The 18,847-nt window shown below is 31.4% G+C and overlaps 1 protein-coding gene across 1 annotated transcript in view; it reads left to right on the plus strand.

Moving 5' to 3' along the window:
* The window catches only part of LOC127704269 (trichohyalin-like), a 128,460-nt gene that overhangs the window by 107,008 nt on the left and 2,605 nt on the right, over nt 1-18,847 (plus strand). The window contains exon 12 of the mRNA XM_052208259.1: nt 15,861-15,974. Within this exon, the coding sequence (XP_052064219.1) occupies nt 15,861-15,974 (114 nt within the window). The remainder of the gene's footprint in view (nt 1-15,860; nt 15,975-18,847) is intronic.

The following is an 18,847-nucleotide window of genomic DNA, read 5'->3' on the forward strand; positions in this document are numbered from 1 at the left end:
AGACATTTCTTATATGATGAATCTTTGTTTTTTTTATAATGCTAACTAAGCATGGGATTTTTTCATTGCATATTTCTCAGCTTCTGTATTGAGGAATGATTTGATATTTAATCTTGAACTTTATTATGATAAATTGTACTGTGTAAATGATTTTCAGATTTACTTACCAGTCTTTTTCTACATTTGTTTTTGAAGATTCTTGGAATTTTATATTGTACCGACTGAGCATGGAATTTTTCATCAATGTCTTATAACAAGATGAAGTATACTTTATGGCAAGCCGTTGTGGAATTTATTCCCTATTTATTAATATTAATAAATCATTTATTAATATTAAAAAATGATTTTTTAATATTACAAAATCATTTTTTAATATTAATAAATCGATTTTTTAATATTAAAAAATACTGTCATTTTTTAATATTAATAAATGAATATTTGATATTAAAAAATCAATTATTAATATTAAAAAATCATTTTTTAATATTAAATATTCAGTCTGATATTTTAATATTAATAAATGAATTTTTAATATTAAATAATACGCTGATTTTTTAATATTAAAAAATCAACATCAATGTTACCTTAGCGTTTTATATAAGGCAAACCAATCATTTATCTGTCAAACGCTTTAATGATGATTATTGGACAAGTCGGTCCGGAGAAATATTGGACCGACTATGTAAAGTCAACTCGGACCATCTTATATCGACCCAGACAAGTAATTAAGGAAAGTTCGAAATATTTAATGATTATAAACCATTAAATATTGAATTTTGAATTAAATTTTCTATTAAAATCGTGCATTAAATTTGCCAAAATAATTTCAAATTATAATTTGATCCATGTGAATGGACTCAATCCTACGGAAGCGTATTAGGAACAAAACAAATTAGCATTGACCAATATTTGGCAAACATATAGACTAAGCAACTCTTTCGTATGGCAAGCCGTTGTGGAATTTATTCATTGTACCACTCTGAATGTAAATTTTTTACTCTTCTGGTGATAGCCACGTGGTTAAGTATTCTGCATTGTCCCTATCAGAGCTTTGAAAGATCTATTCATATCAATATTTAAGTTCATGAAAAAATCAAAACATATTGTCACATTCATTTTTACCACTGACTAAATTCTCGATCGATTTATTTACTTGGGCCAACATAAGCGATTTGTAGGTATTATTTTGTTAGTCAAATAGGACACGGAATTTCAACCCTTCCATTTTTTACATTTCAAATATCTGTAATACGATTTCCGTAACCTGGAGTCTGGACTAAGCAAACATACAAACTATTAGTCCCATGCATACAGTTACCTTGTTTCTTCTGTCAAAAATTTGAAACGTGTTTAGGTTAAACTAGTAGTACAGTGACACGATATTTCTTTATAGCAATATAAAGAATAAGGAGGTGTTATGTGGTAATATATGATTGTCAATAAGACAACTATTCCACCAAAGTTCAAATGAATTGGGTGTAAGCAATTATAGACAACTGTTCGTCCATCAACAATAAGAAAAATATAGGGACATAGTAAAAAATAAAATGGGCACATTTGTTTCGAAGTCGAACTTTTGACATGTCAAATCTAAAAATTTCGACTTTAACTCAAATTCTTGACTTTTCAAATCTCGAAATTTTGACTGTAATCTGAAATTTTGACTTTTGAAATCTTGAAATATCGACTTTTTATACGACCGCAAAAATTAAAAATTTTTTGGTCGTATATTGGTATGACGTTGGCGTCGTCGTCGTCGTCGTCGTCGTTGTCGTCGTCGTCGTCGTCGTCGTCGTCCGGCGTCGTCCGGCGTCGTCCGAAGACACATTGGTTTTCGCACTCTAACTTTAGTTTAAGTGAATGGATCTCCATGAAATTTCACCATAAGGTTCAATACCACAAAAGGAAGGTTGGGATTGATTTTGGGGGTTATGGTACCAACAGTTAAGGAATTAGGGGCCAAAAAGGGGCCAAAAATAAGCATTTTTGTAACTTTCAGACAATAACTTGTGTGTAAGTGTATGGATCTCTCTGACATTGTACCACAAGGTTCCATATCACAAAGGGAAGGCTGTAATTGATTTTGGGGGTAATTGCCTCAAAATTTTAGGAATTAGGGGCCAAAAAAGGGGCAAAAAACAAGCATTTTTCTAGTTTCATGACAATAACTTGTGTGTAAGTGTTTGGATATTTCTGAAATTGTACTACAAGGTTCCATATCACAAAGGGAAAGCTGGAATTGAGTTTGGGGGTAATTGCCCGAAACGTTTAGGAATTGGGGGCCAAAAAGGGGCCAAAAATAAGCATTTTTCTAGTTTCCAGACAATAACTTGTGTTCAAGTGTATGGATCTCTCTTAAATTGTACTGCAAGGTACCATACCACAAAGGGAAGGCTGGGATTGAGTTTGGGGGTGATGAATCATAAGGGGGTTCAAAAAATTTGGGGGGGGGGGGGGATTTTTTTTTTTTTTTTTTTTCTTTTTTTCCTTTTTTTTTTCTTTTAAAATTTTCCATTTTAAGTTGGTTATTTCTGATTTATATTTAAAAGCAAATAATAATGATATGGTAGGAGATACACACCAAACAGGATATGTAAATTATTATATAATAAGTATTGTGCAATAGCAAGAAATTTTCAATTGCACAGTATTGCACAATAGCAAGAAATCTTCAATTGCACAGTATTGCGCAATAGCAAGAAATCTTCAATTGCACAGTATTGCGCAATAGCAAGAAATATCCAAAAGCACAATATTGCGCAATAGCAAGAAATTGTCAATTGTACAGTATTGCGCAATAGCAAGAAATATTCAATTGCACAGTATTGTGCAAAAGAAGATACTTCGTATAAATTGCTTATTTCTTGATCAATTTCAATGGGGTTTTATTCTTGAATTCTTGGGGTTCTTTAATATGCTGAATCTAACCGTGTATTAAGTTTTTGGATTTTGGGCCCCGTTTTTAAATTGGTCCACATTGAGGTCCAAAGGGTCCAAAATTAAACTTTGTTTGATTTCATCAAAAATTGAATTATTGGGGTTCTTTGATATGCCGAATCTAACCGTGTATTTAGATTTTTAATTTTGGGTCCCGTTTTTTAAATTGGTCGACATTAAGGTCCAAAGGGTCCAAAATTAAACTTAGTTTGATTTTAACAAAAATTGAATTCTTGGGGTTCTTTGATATGCTGAATCTAAACATGTGTTTAGATTTTTGATTATGGGTCCAGTTTTCAAGTTGGTCCAAGTTGGGTCCAAAATTAAACTTTGTTTGATTTCAACAAAAATTGAATATATGGGGTTCTTTGATATGCTGAATCTAAACATGTATTTAGATTTTAGATTTTTGGCCCAGTTTTCAAGTTGGTCCAAATTGGGGTCCAAAATTAAACTTTGTTTGATTTCAACAAAAATTGAATATATGGGGTTCTTTGATATGCTGAATCTTACCATGTATTTAGATTTTTTATTTGTGGGCCCGCTATCAAATTGGTTCATATTGAGGTCAAAAGGGTCCAAAATTAAACTTTGTTTGATTTCATCAAAAATTGAATTATTGGGGTTCTTTGATATGCCAAATCTAACCGTGTATTTAGATTTTTATACGACCGCAAAAAAATTTTGTGGTCGTATATTGGTATGACGTTGGCGTCGTCGTCGTCGTCGTCGTCGTCGTCGTCGTCGTCCGGCGTCGTCGTCGTCGTCCGGCGTCGTCGTCCGAATACATATTGGTTTTCGCACTCTAACTTTAGTTTAAGTGAATGGATCTTTTTGAAATTTGACCATAAGGTTAAATACCACAAAAGGAAGGTTGGGATTGATTTTGGGGGTTATGGTACCAACAGTTAAGGAATTAGGGGCCAAAAAGGGGCCAAAAATGAGCATTTTCTAGTTTCCAGACAATAACTGTGGAACGGTGTATGGATCTCTCTGAAATTATACTACAAGTTTCCATACCACAAAGGGATGGTTAGGATTTGCTTTGGGGGGGTTATGGCTCAAACCGTTTAGGAATTAGGGGCAAAAAAGGGGGAAAAATAAGGTTGTCCTGGTTAATGGACAAATACTTTAGTACAAAACATAATTTAAAGCAGTGTAAGGGAGATAAATCAAATACATCATTGAAATTATCTCCCTTACACTGCTTTTAAATTATGTATAAAGTAATGGTTAATGAACAATAAAGATAATCTAAAACAGTGTAAGGGAGGTAATCCAAATACAACGTTTTGGTTACTTCCCTTACACTGCTTTTAAATTATGTTTAAAGAAATGCATATTTATGAAGGAAGACCAGTAAAAATATCTGCAAATGTTTTCATCTTTTTTTTTTACAAAAAAATCCATATGAAAGATTTGACACTATATTTTTATTAATTCTATTATAAAATAGATTAAGTTAGCACTATGGTAAATTTAAATAGGTAATTATGGTTGCCAACTCCATTGGAAATTTGAATTGAGATTATGACCATATCTTGAGGGAAAGAATTTTTTTGGGGGAAAAAGGGGGGGGGGGGGGGTAAAAAGAAATTGTGGGGGGCCAATTTTTTCTCATTTCAGATTTCAGAAATTAAAAAGTATTATTCTTCAAATAATATTTTTTTTTCAAATTTCAAATATTGAAAAATTTCAAGAAGTAATCTTTAATTGCACAGTATGGCGCATTAGATTTGTAAAATCTTTGATCACATTTATTTATTTGTTATGCCGAATCTAACAGTGTATTTAGATTTTTAATTTTGGGTCCAGTTTTCAAATTGGTCTACATTAATGTCCAAAGGGTCCAAAATTAAACTTTGTTTGATTTTAGCAAAAATTGAATATATGAGGTTCTTTGATATGCTGAATCTAAACATGTATTTAGATTTTTGATTTTTGGCCCAGTTTTCAAGTTGGTCCAAATTGGGGTCCAAAATTAAACTTTGTTTGATTTCAACAAAAATTGAATATATGGGGTTCTTTGATATGCTGAATCTAACCATGTATTTAGATTTTTTATTTGTGGACCCCGTTATCTAATTGGTTCATATTGAGGTCAAAAGGGTCCAAAATTAAACTTTGTTTGATTTCATCTAAAATTGAATTATTGGGGTTCTTTGATATTCCAAATCTAACCGTGTATTTAGGTTTTTAATTTTGGGTCCTGTTTTTTAAATTGGTCTACATTGAGGTCCAAAGGGTCCAAATTAAACTTAGTTTGATTTTAACAAAAATTGAATTCTTGGGGTTCTTTGATTTGCTGAATCTAAACATGTGTTTAGATTTTTGATTATGGGCCCAGTTTTCAAGTTGGTCCAAGATAGGTTCCAGTATTTAAACTTTGTTTGATTTCAACAAAAATTGAATATATAGGGTTCTTTGATATGCTGAATCTAAACATGTATTTAGATTTTTGATTATGGGCCCAGTTTTCAAGTTGGTCCAAATTGGGGTCCAAAATTAAACTTTGTTTGATTTCAACAAAAATTGAATATATGAAGTTCTTTGATATGCTGAATCTAACCATGTATTTAGATTTTTTATTTGTAGGCCCCGCTATCAAATTGGTTCATATTGAGGTCAAAAGGGTCCAAAATTAAATTTTGTTTGATTTCATCGAAAATTGAATTATTGGGGTTCTTTGATATGCCAAATCTAACCGTGTTTTTAGATTTTTAATTTGGGTCCCGTTTTTTAAATTGGTCTTTATTGAGGTCCAAAGGGTCCAAAATTAAACTTAGTTTGAATTTAACAAAAATTGATTTCTTGGTGTTCTTTGATATGCTGAATCTAAACATGTGTTTAGATTTTTGATTATGGGCCCAGTTTTCAAGTTGGTCCAAGTTGGGGTCCAAAATTATATTTTTTTTGATTTCAACAAAAATTGAATATATGGGGTTCTTTGATATGCTGAATCTAACCATGAACTTAGATTTTTTATTTGTGGGCCCCGCTATCAAGTTGGTTCATATTGAGGTCAAAAGGGTCCAAAATTAAACTTTGTTTGATTTCATCAAAAATTGAATTATTGGGGTTTTTTGATATTCCAAATCTAACCGTGTATTTAGATTTTTGATTTTAAGTCCCGTTTTTTAAATTGGTCTACATTAAGGTCCAAAGGGTCCAAAATTAAACTTAGTTTGATTTTAGCAAAAATTGAATTCTTGGGGTTCTTTGATATGCTGAATCTAAACATGTGTTTAGATTTTTGATTATGGGCCCAGTTTTCAAGTTTGTCCAAGTTGGGGTCCAAAATTAAACTTTGTTTGATTTTAACAAAAATTGAATATATGGGGTTCTTTGATATGCTGAATCTAACCATGTATTTTGATTTTGGACATTGGACCATAATAGGTAAATTAAAAAAATTCAAGTTCTTAGACCACATTCTTTCTGTGTCAGAAACCTATGCTGTGTCAAATATTTAATAACAATCCAAATTCAGAGCTGTATTAAGCTTGAATGTTGTGTCCATACTTGCCCCAACTGTTCAGGGTTCGACCTCTGCGGTCGTATCAAGCTGCGCCCCAGTGAAGCATTTTATTAATTTTGGGTCCTGTTTTTTAAATTGGTCTAAATTAAGGTCCAAAGGGTCCAAAATTAGACTTAGTTTGATTTTAACAAAAATTGAATTTTTGGGGTTCTTTGATATGCTGAATCTAAACATGTGTTTAGATTTTTGATTATGGGACCAGTTTTCAAGTTTGTCCAAGTTGGGGTCCAAAATTAAACTTTGTTTGATTTCAACAAAAATTGAATATATGGGGTTCTTTGATCTGCTGAATCTAAACATGTATTCAGATTTTAGATTTTTGGCCCAGTTTTCAAGTTGGTCCAAATTGGGGTCCAAAATTAAACTTTGTTTGATTTCAACAAAAATTGAATATATGGGGTTCTTTGATATGCTGAATCTTACCATGTATTTAGATTTTTTATTTGTGGGCCCGCTATCAAATTGGTTCATATTGAGGTCAAAAGGGTCCAAAATTAAACTTTGTTTGATTTCATCAAAAATTTAATTATTGGGGTTCTTTGATATGCCAAATCTAACCGTGTTTTTAGATTTTTAATTTTGGGTCCCGTTTTTTAAATTTGTCTACATTAAGGTCCAAAGGGTCCAAAATTAAACTTAGTTTGATTTTAACAAAAATTGAATTCTTCGGGTACTTTGATATGCTGAATCTAAACATGTGTTTAGATATTTGATTATGGGACCAGTTTTCAAGTTTGTCCAAGTTGGGGTCCAAAATTAAACTTTGTTTGATTTCAACAAAAATTGAATATATGGGGTTCTTTGATATGCTGAATCTAACCATGTATTTTGATTTTGGACATTGGACCATAATAGGTAAATTAAAAAAATTGAAGTTCTTAGACCACATTCTTTCTGTGTCAGAAACCTATGCTGTGTCAAATTTTTTATCACAATCCAAATTCAGAGCTGTATCAAGCTTGAATGTTGTGTCCATACTTGCCCCAACTGTTCAGGGTTCGACCTCTGCGGTCGTATCAAGCTGCGCCCAGCGAAGCATTTTATTTAAAAAGTATTACAACTTTAATATAAGTATTCAAACACAGCTATTACAATTTTAGAAGGAGATGACATGGACGCAAATAAATAAATAAAGCATCATCCAATATTTTGTCAATTTATATTCAGAAATAGTTTTGTTCTCTTTAATAATGATATGGATTAACATTTAAGATTGAAGAGTTTAATTCGGAAGGAGCATGCGTGTTGACAGAAAAAAAAAGTTATTTTCCCCTATTCCATGTTTTAGTGTCCACGACTCTGTCATATGGTTGTCACATCTAAGGACATTTTGCATCCTATGTTTTATGATTGGGTTAAAAGTCCTGTTCGGTATCCCAAAAGCAGGTCAACGACTTTGCCTTGTTGAAACAATGGTAAATCAAGTGGCAAAATATGCCATGCATATTCAGGACGACTCATGAGCTCCTCAGTTTTCTAGTTTTAGAACATATAAACATATAAATACTGAGAAGTTGAAATTTCAAGATTCTAAAACTTGAAATTTTGAGTTTAAAGTCTAAATTTTGACTTTATAAAGCTGAAATTTTGAGTTTAAAGTCTAAATTTTGACTTTATAAAGCTGAAATTTCGACTTTTCAAAAAGTCTTTCAACTTTCTAAAAGCCCAAATTTCAAAATTTCTAATAGCTAAAATTTCAAATTAAAGTCAAAATTTCGAGATTTGAAAAGTTGAAAATTCGATGTTTCAATAAGATTTGATTTGTCAAAATTTCGAATTTGAAACAAAAGTTCAATGCCAATTTTAATTCTAGTTTGTCCTTATGTTGTGCCGTTATACCACTGTCAAAGGTTAATGGGTTAATGGGTTCTCACATACATGTTTAATGTTTTACTCCGGTACATTGTCTAGGTCATGAGCCGTAGTTCAGTGGTTGTCGTTGGTTCCTGTCTGTCATGATATTTTATTTCATAAAAAGCCGTTAGTTTTCTAAGTAACGTTGTTTCATTTTTCATGGCGGGGTCTATTATAACCACCTATACCAGTGTATATAAAGTCTAGGTACTTGTTAAATGTCTTATAGTCAAATGAGGTACTTGTTAAATGTCATCAATTAAAAGAAGGTATTCGATAATTGTCCAATATTTGTAGCAGGTCCTTGATGAATGTCCTATAGTTATAGCAGGTACTTGTTGAATGTCCTATAGCTATAGCAGGTACTTGTTGAATATCCTATCGGTATACTAGGTTCTTATTGAATGTCCTACAGATATAGTAGGTACATGTTGAATGTCCTATAGTTATATCAGGTATTTGTTGAATGTCCTATAGTTATAGCAGGTACTTATTGAATATCCTATTGGTAAAGTAGGTTCTAGTTGAATATCCTATAAATATAGCAGGTACTTGTTGAATGTCCTATAGATATAACAAATACTTGTTGAATGTTATATAGCTATAATAGGTAAGTGTTGAATATTCTATTGGTATAGTAGGTTCTTGTTGAATGTCCTACAGATAAAGCAGGTACTTGTTGAATGTTCTATAGCTATAATAGGTAATTGATGAATATCCTATTGGTATAGAAGGTTCTTGTTGAATGTCCTATAGTTGTAGAAGGTACTGGTTGAATGTCCTATAGTTATAACAGGTACTCGTTGAATGTCCTATTGCTATAGCAGGTACTTTTTGAATATCCTATAGCTTTAGCAGGTACCTGTTGAATATCCTATTGGTAAAGTAGGTAGGTACTCATAGAATGTCCTATATATATATCAGGTACGTGTTGAATTTCCTTTTGTTACAGTAGGAACTTGTTGAATATCATAGTTCTAGCCGGTAGTTGATGAATGTCCAATATAATTACTAGGTAGTTGATGAATGTTCTTTATGTATAGCAGGTACTTGTTGATTATAGTATAGCTATAGCAGGTACTTGTTGAATTTCCTATAGATATAGCAGGTACTCGATGAATTTCCTATATCTATAGCAGGTACTTTTTGAATATCCTATCGGTATAGTAGGCTCTTGTTGAATGTCCTAGACATATAGCAGTTCATCTTGAATTTGCTTTTTTATAGTATGAACTTGTTGAATGTCATTTAGTTATAACAAGTATTTGTTGAATGTCCTATATTTAAATCAAGTACTTCTCGAAAAGCCTATTGGTGTAGTAGGTTCTTGTTGAATGCCTATAAATTTTGGAGTTACGTGTTGAATATCCTATAGATATAGCAGGTACTTGTTGAATGTCTTATAGTCATAGCAGGTACTTTTTGAATGTCCTATAGTTATAGCCGGTACTTGTTGAATGTTCTATAGTTATAGCAGTTACTTGTTGAATGTTCTAAAGTAATAGCAGGTACTTGATGAATTTCCTTTATGTATAGCAGGTACTTTTTGAATATCCTATCGGTATAGTAGGCTCTTGTTGAATGTCCTACACTGAAAACATAAATTAGTCAATTTGACCAATTTAATTGGTCGTTTTGACTGTCCTCTAGATGACAATGCACTTTAATCATTTTGACTATGCTCTTTGTCGTTTGACTAGATGGGTAGTCACATTTGACTGAGTAGGGTGGTAATTATGACTATGTTTGGAAGTCAAAATGACCATATGTTATACTCGTTATGACCAATTGGATTGTTCAATTGACTATGCACATTTGTCAGTTTGACAATTGAATACAGTCCATATGACTTATTGAAATAGTCGAAAGTGACCATGTCGTTTAGTCAACATGATTACTGTGAATAGTCACGACTGTTAGACTGTTATTTTAATTTGTGTTGTGTTTCTTGTTCTGCCAATTTACTTTGTGTGTGTTTCTATCCATTTTGTACTTTTATGTTTCATTCTTCTGTTATTCTACTTTTTGTTGTTTCTCTTCCATAGGATTGACAAATACATCTGGAATATAATATCATTAAAAATACCACAACAGCAAAACTAACATCGAAACCGTATAGGACCACAAAGTGCTCAATGTTAAAAACCTTCCTATATCTTCATGATTTTCATGTGTTACCATTACTCAGTGACATATATTAAAGTCTAAAAATCAAATAAAGAAAATATATTTATTATAAACTCATTGTTAATTTGAAGTGTTTATTTCAGATATTTTTTCGGTATCAACTGTGTCAGTGTAATAATCTCTCTGGTCAAAAATCTCTCAGCTGTGTTCATACAAATAGCAATGTCTTCATTTGCTGAAAAGTATAATTATATCATTTTAGAAGCTAAAATATAACAATAAACAAGTATATCAGTCATACTAAAAGTTAAAAGAAAAAACAAATTTTAAAATCTTTGATCTAGTGATTTCGTCACTCATTTAATTTTATACCATTATTTTGTAATGTAAGTTCCGGGATCTTGACAGCCACCCATCTTATACCACAACATTGTAATGTAAGCACCAGGATCTTGACAGCCACCTATCTTATACCACAACATTGTAATGTAAGCACCGGGATCTTGACAGCCACCCATCTTATACCACAACATTGTGATATAAGCACCGGGATCTTGACAGCCACCCATCTTATAACACAACATTGTAATGTAAGCACCAGGATCTTGACAGCCACCCATTTTATAACACAACATTGTAATGTAAGCACCAGGATCTTGACAGCTACCCATCTTATACCACACCATTGCAATGTAAGCACCAGGATCTTGACAGCCACCCATGTTATATCACAGCATTGTAATGTAAGCACCAGGATCTTGACAGCTACCCTGAGGTTTTTTTTTTTTAATTCATTGTTGTGAATATCGATTGCAGTGTTTATTTTTAACAGTTTTTGATCAGGTGAAAAATAGATATCGCTAAATACTCTTTTCAATCGAAAATACGTTGTATGTGTATCAAATTGATATTCCGTATACATATCTCCCTCTGTTTTGTATTGTCATTAATTTACGTCAACATGTGCCGATATATTACATTCATTACACTTCTTTTTCTCAAATTTAATTTTTGTAAGTTAGAATTAAAACAAATGTACATGATACTTACTTTTAACAATTGGTTTAATTGACAAAATAGCAGTTTCGTGCCTCCTGGTTTGTTTACATCTACACGATCTAGGGAACAAAGGGAACGCGAAAGAGTGCGCGTGAAAACCGATACTCTACACCACGTGGTGCTGTGACCACCTAACATAGTCAATTGACTATGCAGGTAGTCATAATGACTTGATGGGTAGTCATATATGCTGTTGACTACCTTTCGGCTAATATTTGACTAACTGAATAGTCATAGTGACTAATTTAAATTTTCAGTGTAGACATATAGCAGTTACGTGTTGAATTTGCTTTTTTATAGTATGAACTTGTTTAATGTCATTTAGTTATAAAAGGTACTTGTTGAATGTCCTATATTTATAGCAAGTTCTTGTTGAAAATCATATTGGTATAGTAGGTTCTTGTTGAATGGCCTATAGATTTAGGAGTTACGTGCTGAATATCTTATAGATATAGCAGGTACTTGTTTAATGTCTTGTCTTATAGTCATAGCAGGTACTTGTTGAATGTCCTAAAGTTATAGCAGGTACTTGTTGAATGTCCTATAGTTAAAGCAGGTACTTGTTGAATGTCTTATAGCTATAGCAGGTACTTGTTGAATATCCTATTGGTATACTAGGTTCTTATTGAATGTCCTACAGATATAGTTGGTACTTGTTGAATGTCCTATAGTTATATCAGGTATTTGTTGAATGTCCTATAGTTATAGCAGGTATTTGTTGAATATCGTATTGGTATTGTAGGTTCTTGTTGAATGTCCTACAGATAAAGCAGGTACTTGTTGAATGTTCTATAGATATAATAGGTAATTGATGAATATCCTATTGGTATAGCAGGTACTTGTTGAATGTCTTATAGTCATAGCAGGTACTTTTGGAATGTCCTATAGTTATAGAAGGTACTTGTTGAATGTCCTTTAGTTATAGCAGTTACTTGTTGAATGTCCTAAAGATATAGCAGGTACTCGATGAATTTCCTATATCTATAGCAGGTACTTTTTGAATATCCTATCGGTATAGTAGGCTCTCGTTGATTGTCCTAAACATATAGTAGTTACGTGTTGAATTTGCTTTTTATAGTATGAACTTGTTGAATGTCATTTAGTTATAAAGAGTACTTGTTGAATGTCCTATATTTATAGCAAGTACTTGTTGAAAATCCTATTGATATAGTAGGTTCTTGTTGAATGGCCTATAGATTTAGGAGTCACGTGTTGAATATCCTATAGATATAGCAGTTACTTGTTTAATGTCTTGTCTTATAGTCATAGCAGGTACTTGTTGAATGTCCTATAGTTATAGCAGGTACTTGTTGAATGTCCTATAGTTATAGCAGGAATTTGTTGAATGTCCTATAGTTAAAGCAGTTACTTGTTGAATGTCCTACAGTTACAGCAGGTACTTGTTGAATATCATATAGTCATGGCAGGTACTTGTTGAATGTCCTATAGTTAAAGCAGGTATTTGTTTCATGTCCTATTGCTATATCAGGTACTTGTTGAATATCCTATTGGTATAGAAGGTTCTTATTGAATGTCCTACAGATATAGTAGGTACTTGTTGAATGTCCTATAGTTATATCAGGTATTTGTTGAATGTCCTGTATTAATAGCAGGTACTTGTTGAATATCCTATTGGTAAAGTAGGTTCTGGTTGAATGTCCTATACATATAGCAAGTACTTGTTGAATGTCCTATAGATATAGCACATACTTGTTGAATTTTCAATAGCTATAATAGGCAAATGTTGAATATCCTATTGGTATAGTATGTTGTAGTTGAATATCCTATAAATATAGCAGGTACTTGTTGAATGTCTTATAGTTATAGCAGGTTCTTTTTGAATGTCCTATAGTTGTAGAAGGTACCTGTTGAATGTCCTATAGTTATAACAGGTACTTGTTGAATGTCATATTGCTATAGCAGGTACTTGTTGAATGTCATATAGTTTTGCAATTTTTCCATTTATAAAGGGGCATAACTCTAGATCGGTTAAAGTGATGCCACCAAAATTCAAACTTGATCTGTGTTTTGTGATAATAAGCATTGTGTATAAGTTTCATAACATTTGGTTGAGGCAAACTTAAGTTAGAGAACGGAAACTAAACATTTTGCAATATTTCCTTTTATAAAGGGGCATAACTCTAGATCAGATAAAGTGACGCCACCAAAATTCAAACTTGATCTGTGTTTTGTGGTAATAAGCATTGTGTATAAGTTTCATAACATTTGGTTGAGGCAAACTCAAGTTAGAGAACGGAAACCAATTTCGGGACGTACGTACAGACGGACAAGGGTAAAACTTAATGCCCCCTCCGCTACGGCAGGGGCATAAAAAATGTTTTATAGATTTCAGTAATAAAAAAACCCAACTGATTGTCTAAAAAGATAAGTCCTTTCTTAAATTTAATCAAAAAAACAGTTTTCTTATCACTGGATTGTGATTTTTGTCGTGTCGGTTAAAATATGCAAGTCAATGTAAAAAGTGATTATTAGAATAAAAGATTAGAGAAAAAGATAAAAAAAAAACAGCAACCGTAAGAATATAAATCTTTCAAAATTTCGTTTTCGTGTATGAATTAATTTATTGTTTTGAATAGTCATAAAAATAACTTTTATTACTTTTTTCCTGTTATGTCAGCTTGCCATTTATTGGGGGTAGTTGTTATTGAAATTAAACGTATGTCAAATATTAACAATATCATGAATATAACAGGTAAAGCTTTGATAATCTGGTCACCTGTAATTACATTTACCTGTTAAAATCAAACTTATTTTGTTCAAGATTTAGAAACAGAACGAAAAGCAACTCTTTTCCAGGTTTTCTCTTCTTTCTTAGTAGCGAGTACACATACATTTAGTATTTCCGACAATGTACATTTATTGTTTATATCCTACAATTTATAACTGACGCTTTAATGGTTAGTTTTTAAATCCAAGTCTGAATTTTTACTTTTTTTTAAAAAATCTACATAGTTTTAACCGCTGACCGCGAAGTTGATCGAAATTGAACTGTCACGGCAGAAACAGAAATATTCTCATTACCGTTTGCTCAATATGGAGGTGGAGTACAAGAGGCTTTATTTGTACAAGTAAAAATAAACAAAATTTTATTTTTGAACTTGTTATTTATGCAACAATTAGTTGATAGCAGGATAAAAGCCGGTGTTTCGTAGATATTTTAGTTGTTCATATTTTCCACTGATCTAGTTCAGCTACATGCTTGCAGTAACGTATGATCATCGTAGATAAAAGCGCTCAAACAACTCTTATATATAGGTGGCGTATTTATTAATATTAGAAAATGATTTTTTAATATTAAAAAATCAAGGTGAATATTTAATATTAAATATTCATTTTTTAATATTAAAAAATAAGACCATTTATTAATATTAGAAAATGAATTTTTAATATTAAAAAATGATTTATTAATATTAAAAAATGATTTTTTAATATTAATAAATAGGATCTATTTTTTAATATTACAAATTATTTTTTAATATTAATAAATCGAATATTTAATATTAAAAATTGAATATTTAATATTAATAAATAAAACCCATTTATTAATATTAAAAATTACCTATTTATTAATATTAAAAAATATTTATTAATATTAAAAAATCGATTTATTAATATTAAAAAATAATATTTAATATTAATAAATGATTTTTTAATATTAATAAATAGGGAATAAATTCCACAACGGCTTGCCATAATACTTAGCACAACATCATGTGCAATATCTTGCATTTTGTTTCTATTACAAAAAGTAACTATGAAATTACATATATTTGTAGATGCTGATGTTTAGGTAAAGATTGCAATCAATGGTACAGGCTTGATATCTAAATCTTCAAAAGTTTATCACTATCTTTGATAGTTCAAACAAAATAGTACAGTGAAGTGATCATTCTTTAATCCGATCCAGTCAATTTCATGCAATTTATTAATGATATGTTATACTTAGATATTCAAGTAACAAATATGATGTGTATTTGAATTACCATATTTGTCGAAAAACTTTTCTTTATTGAAAATTACATTACGTAATTCATGATGAATGAATCTGTTATAAAAGTAGACTCAATTAACAAACAAAGGAAGATAACTCCAACTCAATTATAATTACAATTCAATGTTTTATTTTAAATTCACAAATTACAAAATGAAAGCAATCTTTACCCTTCAGTGCTCACATGCAGTTTTATTTTTTTTAAATGTTTAAAATTATAATAAGTTTTTTAATTTGTGAATTCATAATTTCCACTGTGTTTGTAACAAGTGATTGGAAGACATATATGGGGATATAATTTGAATACTAAATAAATGACTTATGATTTGACAGGAATCAATAAGGGAGTTACTAGACCAAGAGAAAGACCATTGTAGAGAATGTGTAAAGGCTGCCGTGGAGACAGTCAAAGGAGACTTGCAGAATTATATTGAACAGCAAAAACAGGTAAGGGCTGCTGTGGTGACAGTCAAGGGAGACTTTCAGAATTATATTGAGCAGCAAAAACAGGTAAGGGCTGCTGTGGTGACAGTCAACAGAGACTTTCAGAATTATATTGAGCAGCAAAAACAGGTAAGGGCTGCTATGGAGGCAGTCTAGGGAGACTTCCAGAATTATATTAAACAGCAAAAACAGGTAAGAGCTGCTGTGGAGACAGTCAAGGGAGACTTTCAGCATAATATTGAGCAGCAAAAACAGGTAAGGGCTGCTGTGGAGACAGTCAAGGGAGACTTTCAGAATTATATTGAGCAGCAAAAACAGATAAGGGCTGTTGTGGAGACAGTCAAGGGAGATTTTCAGAATAATATTGAGCAGCAAAAACAGGTCAGGACGACTTTGTAGTCAGTCAAGGGAGACTTTCAGAATTATATTGAGCAGCAAAAACAGGTAAGGGCTGTTTCAAAACCTTTTTGTTTGTGAATGTAATTTGAATGACTTACTTTTAACTGAATTATGGCCCTTGGACCTTGTAAGCCGAGGACATTCCAGTTATTGTGTGATATCTAGTTTTTTGTTTTTTTTATGTGGTTTTAGGGACATTTAAAGAAATCCACTATATATATAATTCTAAAAGATTTTTTCAAAGTTAGTGCAACCACTAATCATTCTTTTAATTGCTTCCTTGTCACTGCTGTAGGTTCAGTCTGTGGTACCGTATTCAGGCTTGTAAAGTCTGCACTGGTACATTGTCTGCACCGCCTTTTCAGAATTCAGGGAAAAACTTCCTGTAACTGTTTGAAAAATCTAATGAGACTACGGTAATTTCAAATCGTGTGTGTGATCGTTTGTGGAATTTTCATGGAAAAAACCTGTTTTCCATCATAAAGTATTTTTTCTACTGCTAAGGTGGGATGAAATTTTCAAAGGCGGCTGCGGCTGCCAGAGTTGAAAATGCTTGTAAATGATTCTAGAACACTCTTTGAGTGTTAGAGTAAGTCAAAATCACAAATAAACAATTTGGAAATTTGTTGTTTTTGTATTTCATATTAACAGAAAGTTTGTATAGCAGCTGTAAATCGAAAATAATTACGATGAGAGTGTGCTGAAAATATGTACTTCATAGTTATTACTAGAATATGACTTTGAAACTAAAACAGTTCTATTCTTTAGTTAAATACTATTACATATATCCATTAAATTAATGTTTGAATGATCCTCAGCTAAAACAAAATGCATATGTCAGTATGAAACACCAACTCGGAATGAATAACCGATTACGTTTTGTAGTTTATACATTGTAATGCATAAGCTAGTTCCTGGCTGATTTATATACTTTTTTCACTCCAGTAAATATAAGCAGATTCCAGTTTATGTTATGCAATGTTATGAAAAGAAACGAGTAATTTGTAATGAATCATTTAATTTTGATATCTATCAGTTAATATTGGATTTTGAATTAAAATTGCATATTAATATGGATTAGGTAAATTATTAGTTTTGAAAATTATAAGGGTGCCCTCTACATTTTCAATAACAAACATGGCCAAATGGAACAAACTTCTCGATAAATATAGTTTTTCTCTTATTTCTTGCTTATCGTACTCTATAATCTGCACCCCTGTCTGGCAATATTAGTTTTGGAGAAAAAAACTGTGGACTCTACAAGCCTGAATACGGTAAAAGTTTTTTTTAGACATTAATAACTTCTATGTTAGTTATTTTTTTTTTTTTTTTTAAGTTTTTTAGAGTTTACATTATGACACAGTCTAGGGTTAAGGTTTTTTTAGAGTTTACATTATGACAGTCTAGGGTTAAGGTTTTTTTTAGAGTTTACGTTATGACACAGTCTAGGGTTAAGTTTTTTTTTAAGAGTTAACATTATGACACAGTCTAGGGTTAAGGTTTTTTTTTTAGAGTTAACATTATGACACAGTCTAGGGTTAAGGTTTTTTTTTAGAGTTAACATTATGACACAGTCTAGGGTTAAGGTTTTTTTTTAGAGTTTACATTATGACACTGTCTTGGGCTAAGGTTTTTTTTAGAGTTTACATTATGACACAGTCTAGGGTTAAGGTTTTTTTAAAGTTCACATTATGACACAGTCTAGGGTTAAGGTTTTTTTAAGAGTTTACATTATGACACAGTCTAGGGTTAAGGTTTTTTTAGAGTTAACATTATGACACAGTCTAGGGTTAAGGTTTTTTTAAGAGTTTACATTATGACACAGTCTAGGGTTAAGGTTTTTTTTTAGAGTTAACATTATGACACAGTCTAGGGTTAAGGTTTTTTTTTTAGAGTTAACATTATGACACTGTCTAGGGCTAAGGTTTTTTTTAGAGTTAACATTATGACACTGTCTAGGGCTAAGGTTTTTTTTAGAGTTAACATTATGACACTGTCTAGGGCTAAGGTTTTTTTTTTAGAGTTAACATTATGACACTGTCTAGGGCTAAGGTTTTTTTTAGAGTTAACATTATGACACTGTCTAGGGCTAAGGTTTTTTTTAGAGTTTACATTATGACACAGTCTAGGGTTAAGTTTTTTTTTTTAGAGTTTACATTATGACACAGTCTAGGGTTAAGGTTTTTTTATACACTAATAATCTTTTTCAAATTGTCTTTGAATTTCAGGTATTTTTTTACTTAAATAAAAAGACTGCTTCATTGCCATCTGTAGAGTAAAATTTTTGGACTTAATTCTTTTTTTGCAGTCAACATTTAAGTAACGTCTGTGGTTTAAGATTCTAAAACTTGAATGACATGTTGAACCTTAATTGAATTAAACAAAACCTGGAATAAGGCTTCTACATAATTAATGAATATTACCCTGAGGTAAATTTTGATTTTAATGCCCCATTTTCCATAGTAGAGGGGCATAAT

This window comes from Mytilus californianus, unplaced genomic scaffold (assembly GCF_021869535.1).
Source record: "Mytilus californianus isolate M0D057914Y unplaced genomic scaffold, xbMytCali1.0.p SCAF_6, whole genome shotgun sequence".
NCBI classification, from domain to species: Eukaryota; Metazoa; Mollusca; class Bivalvia; order Mytilida; family Mytilidae; genus Mytilus; species Mytilus californianus.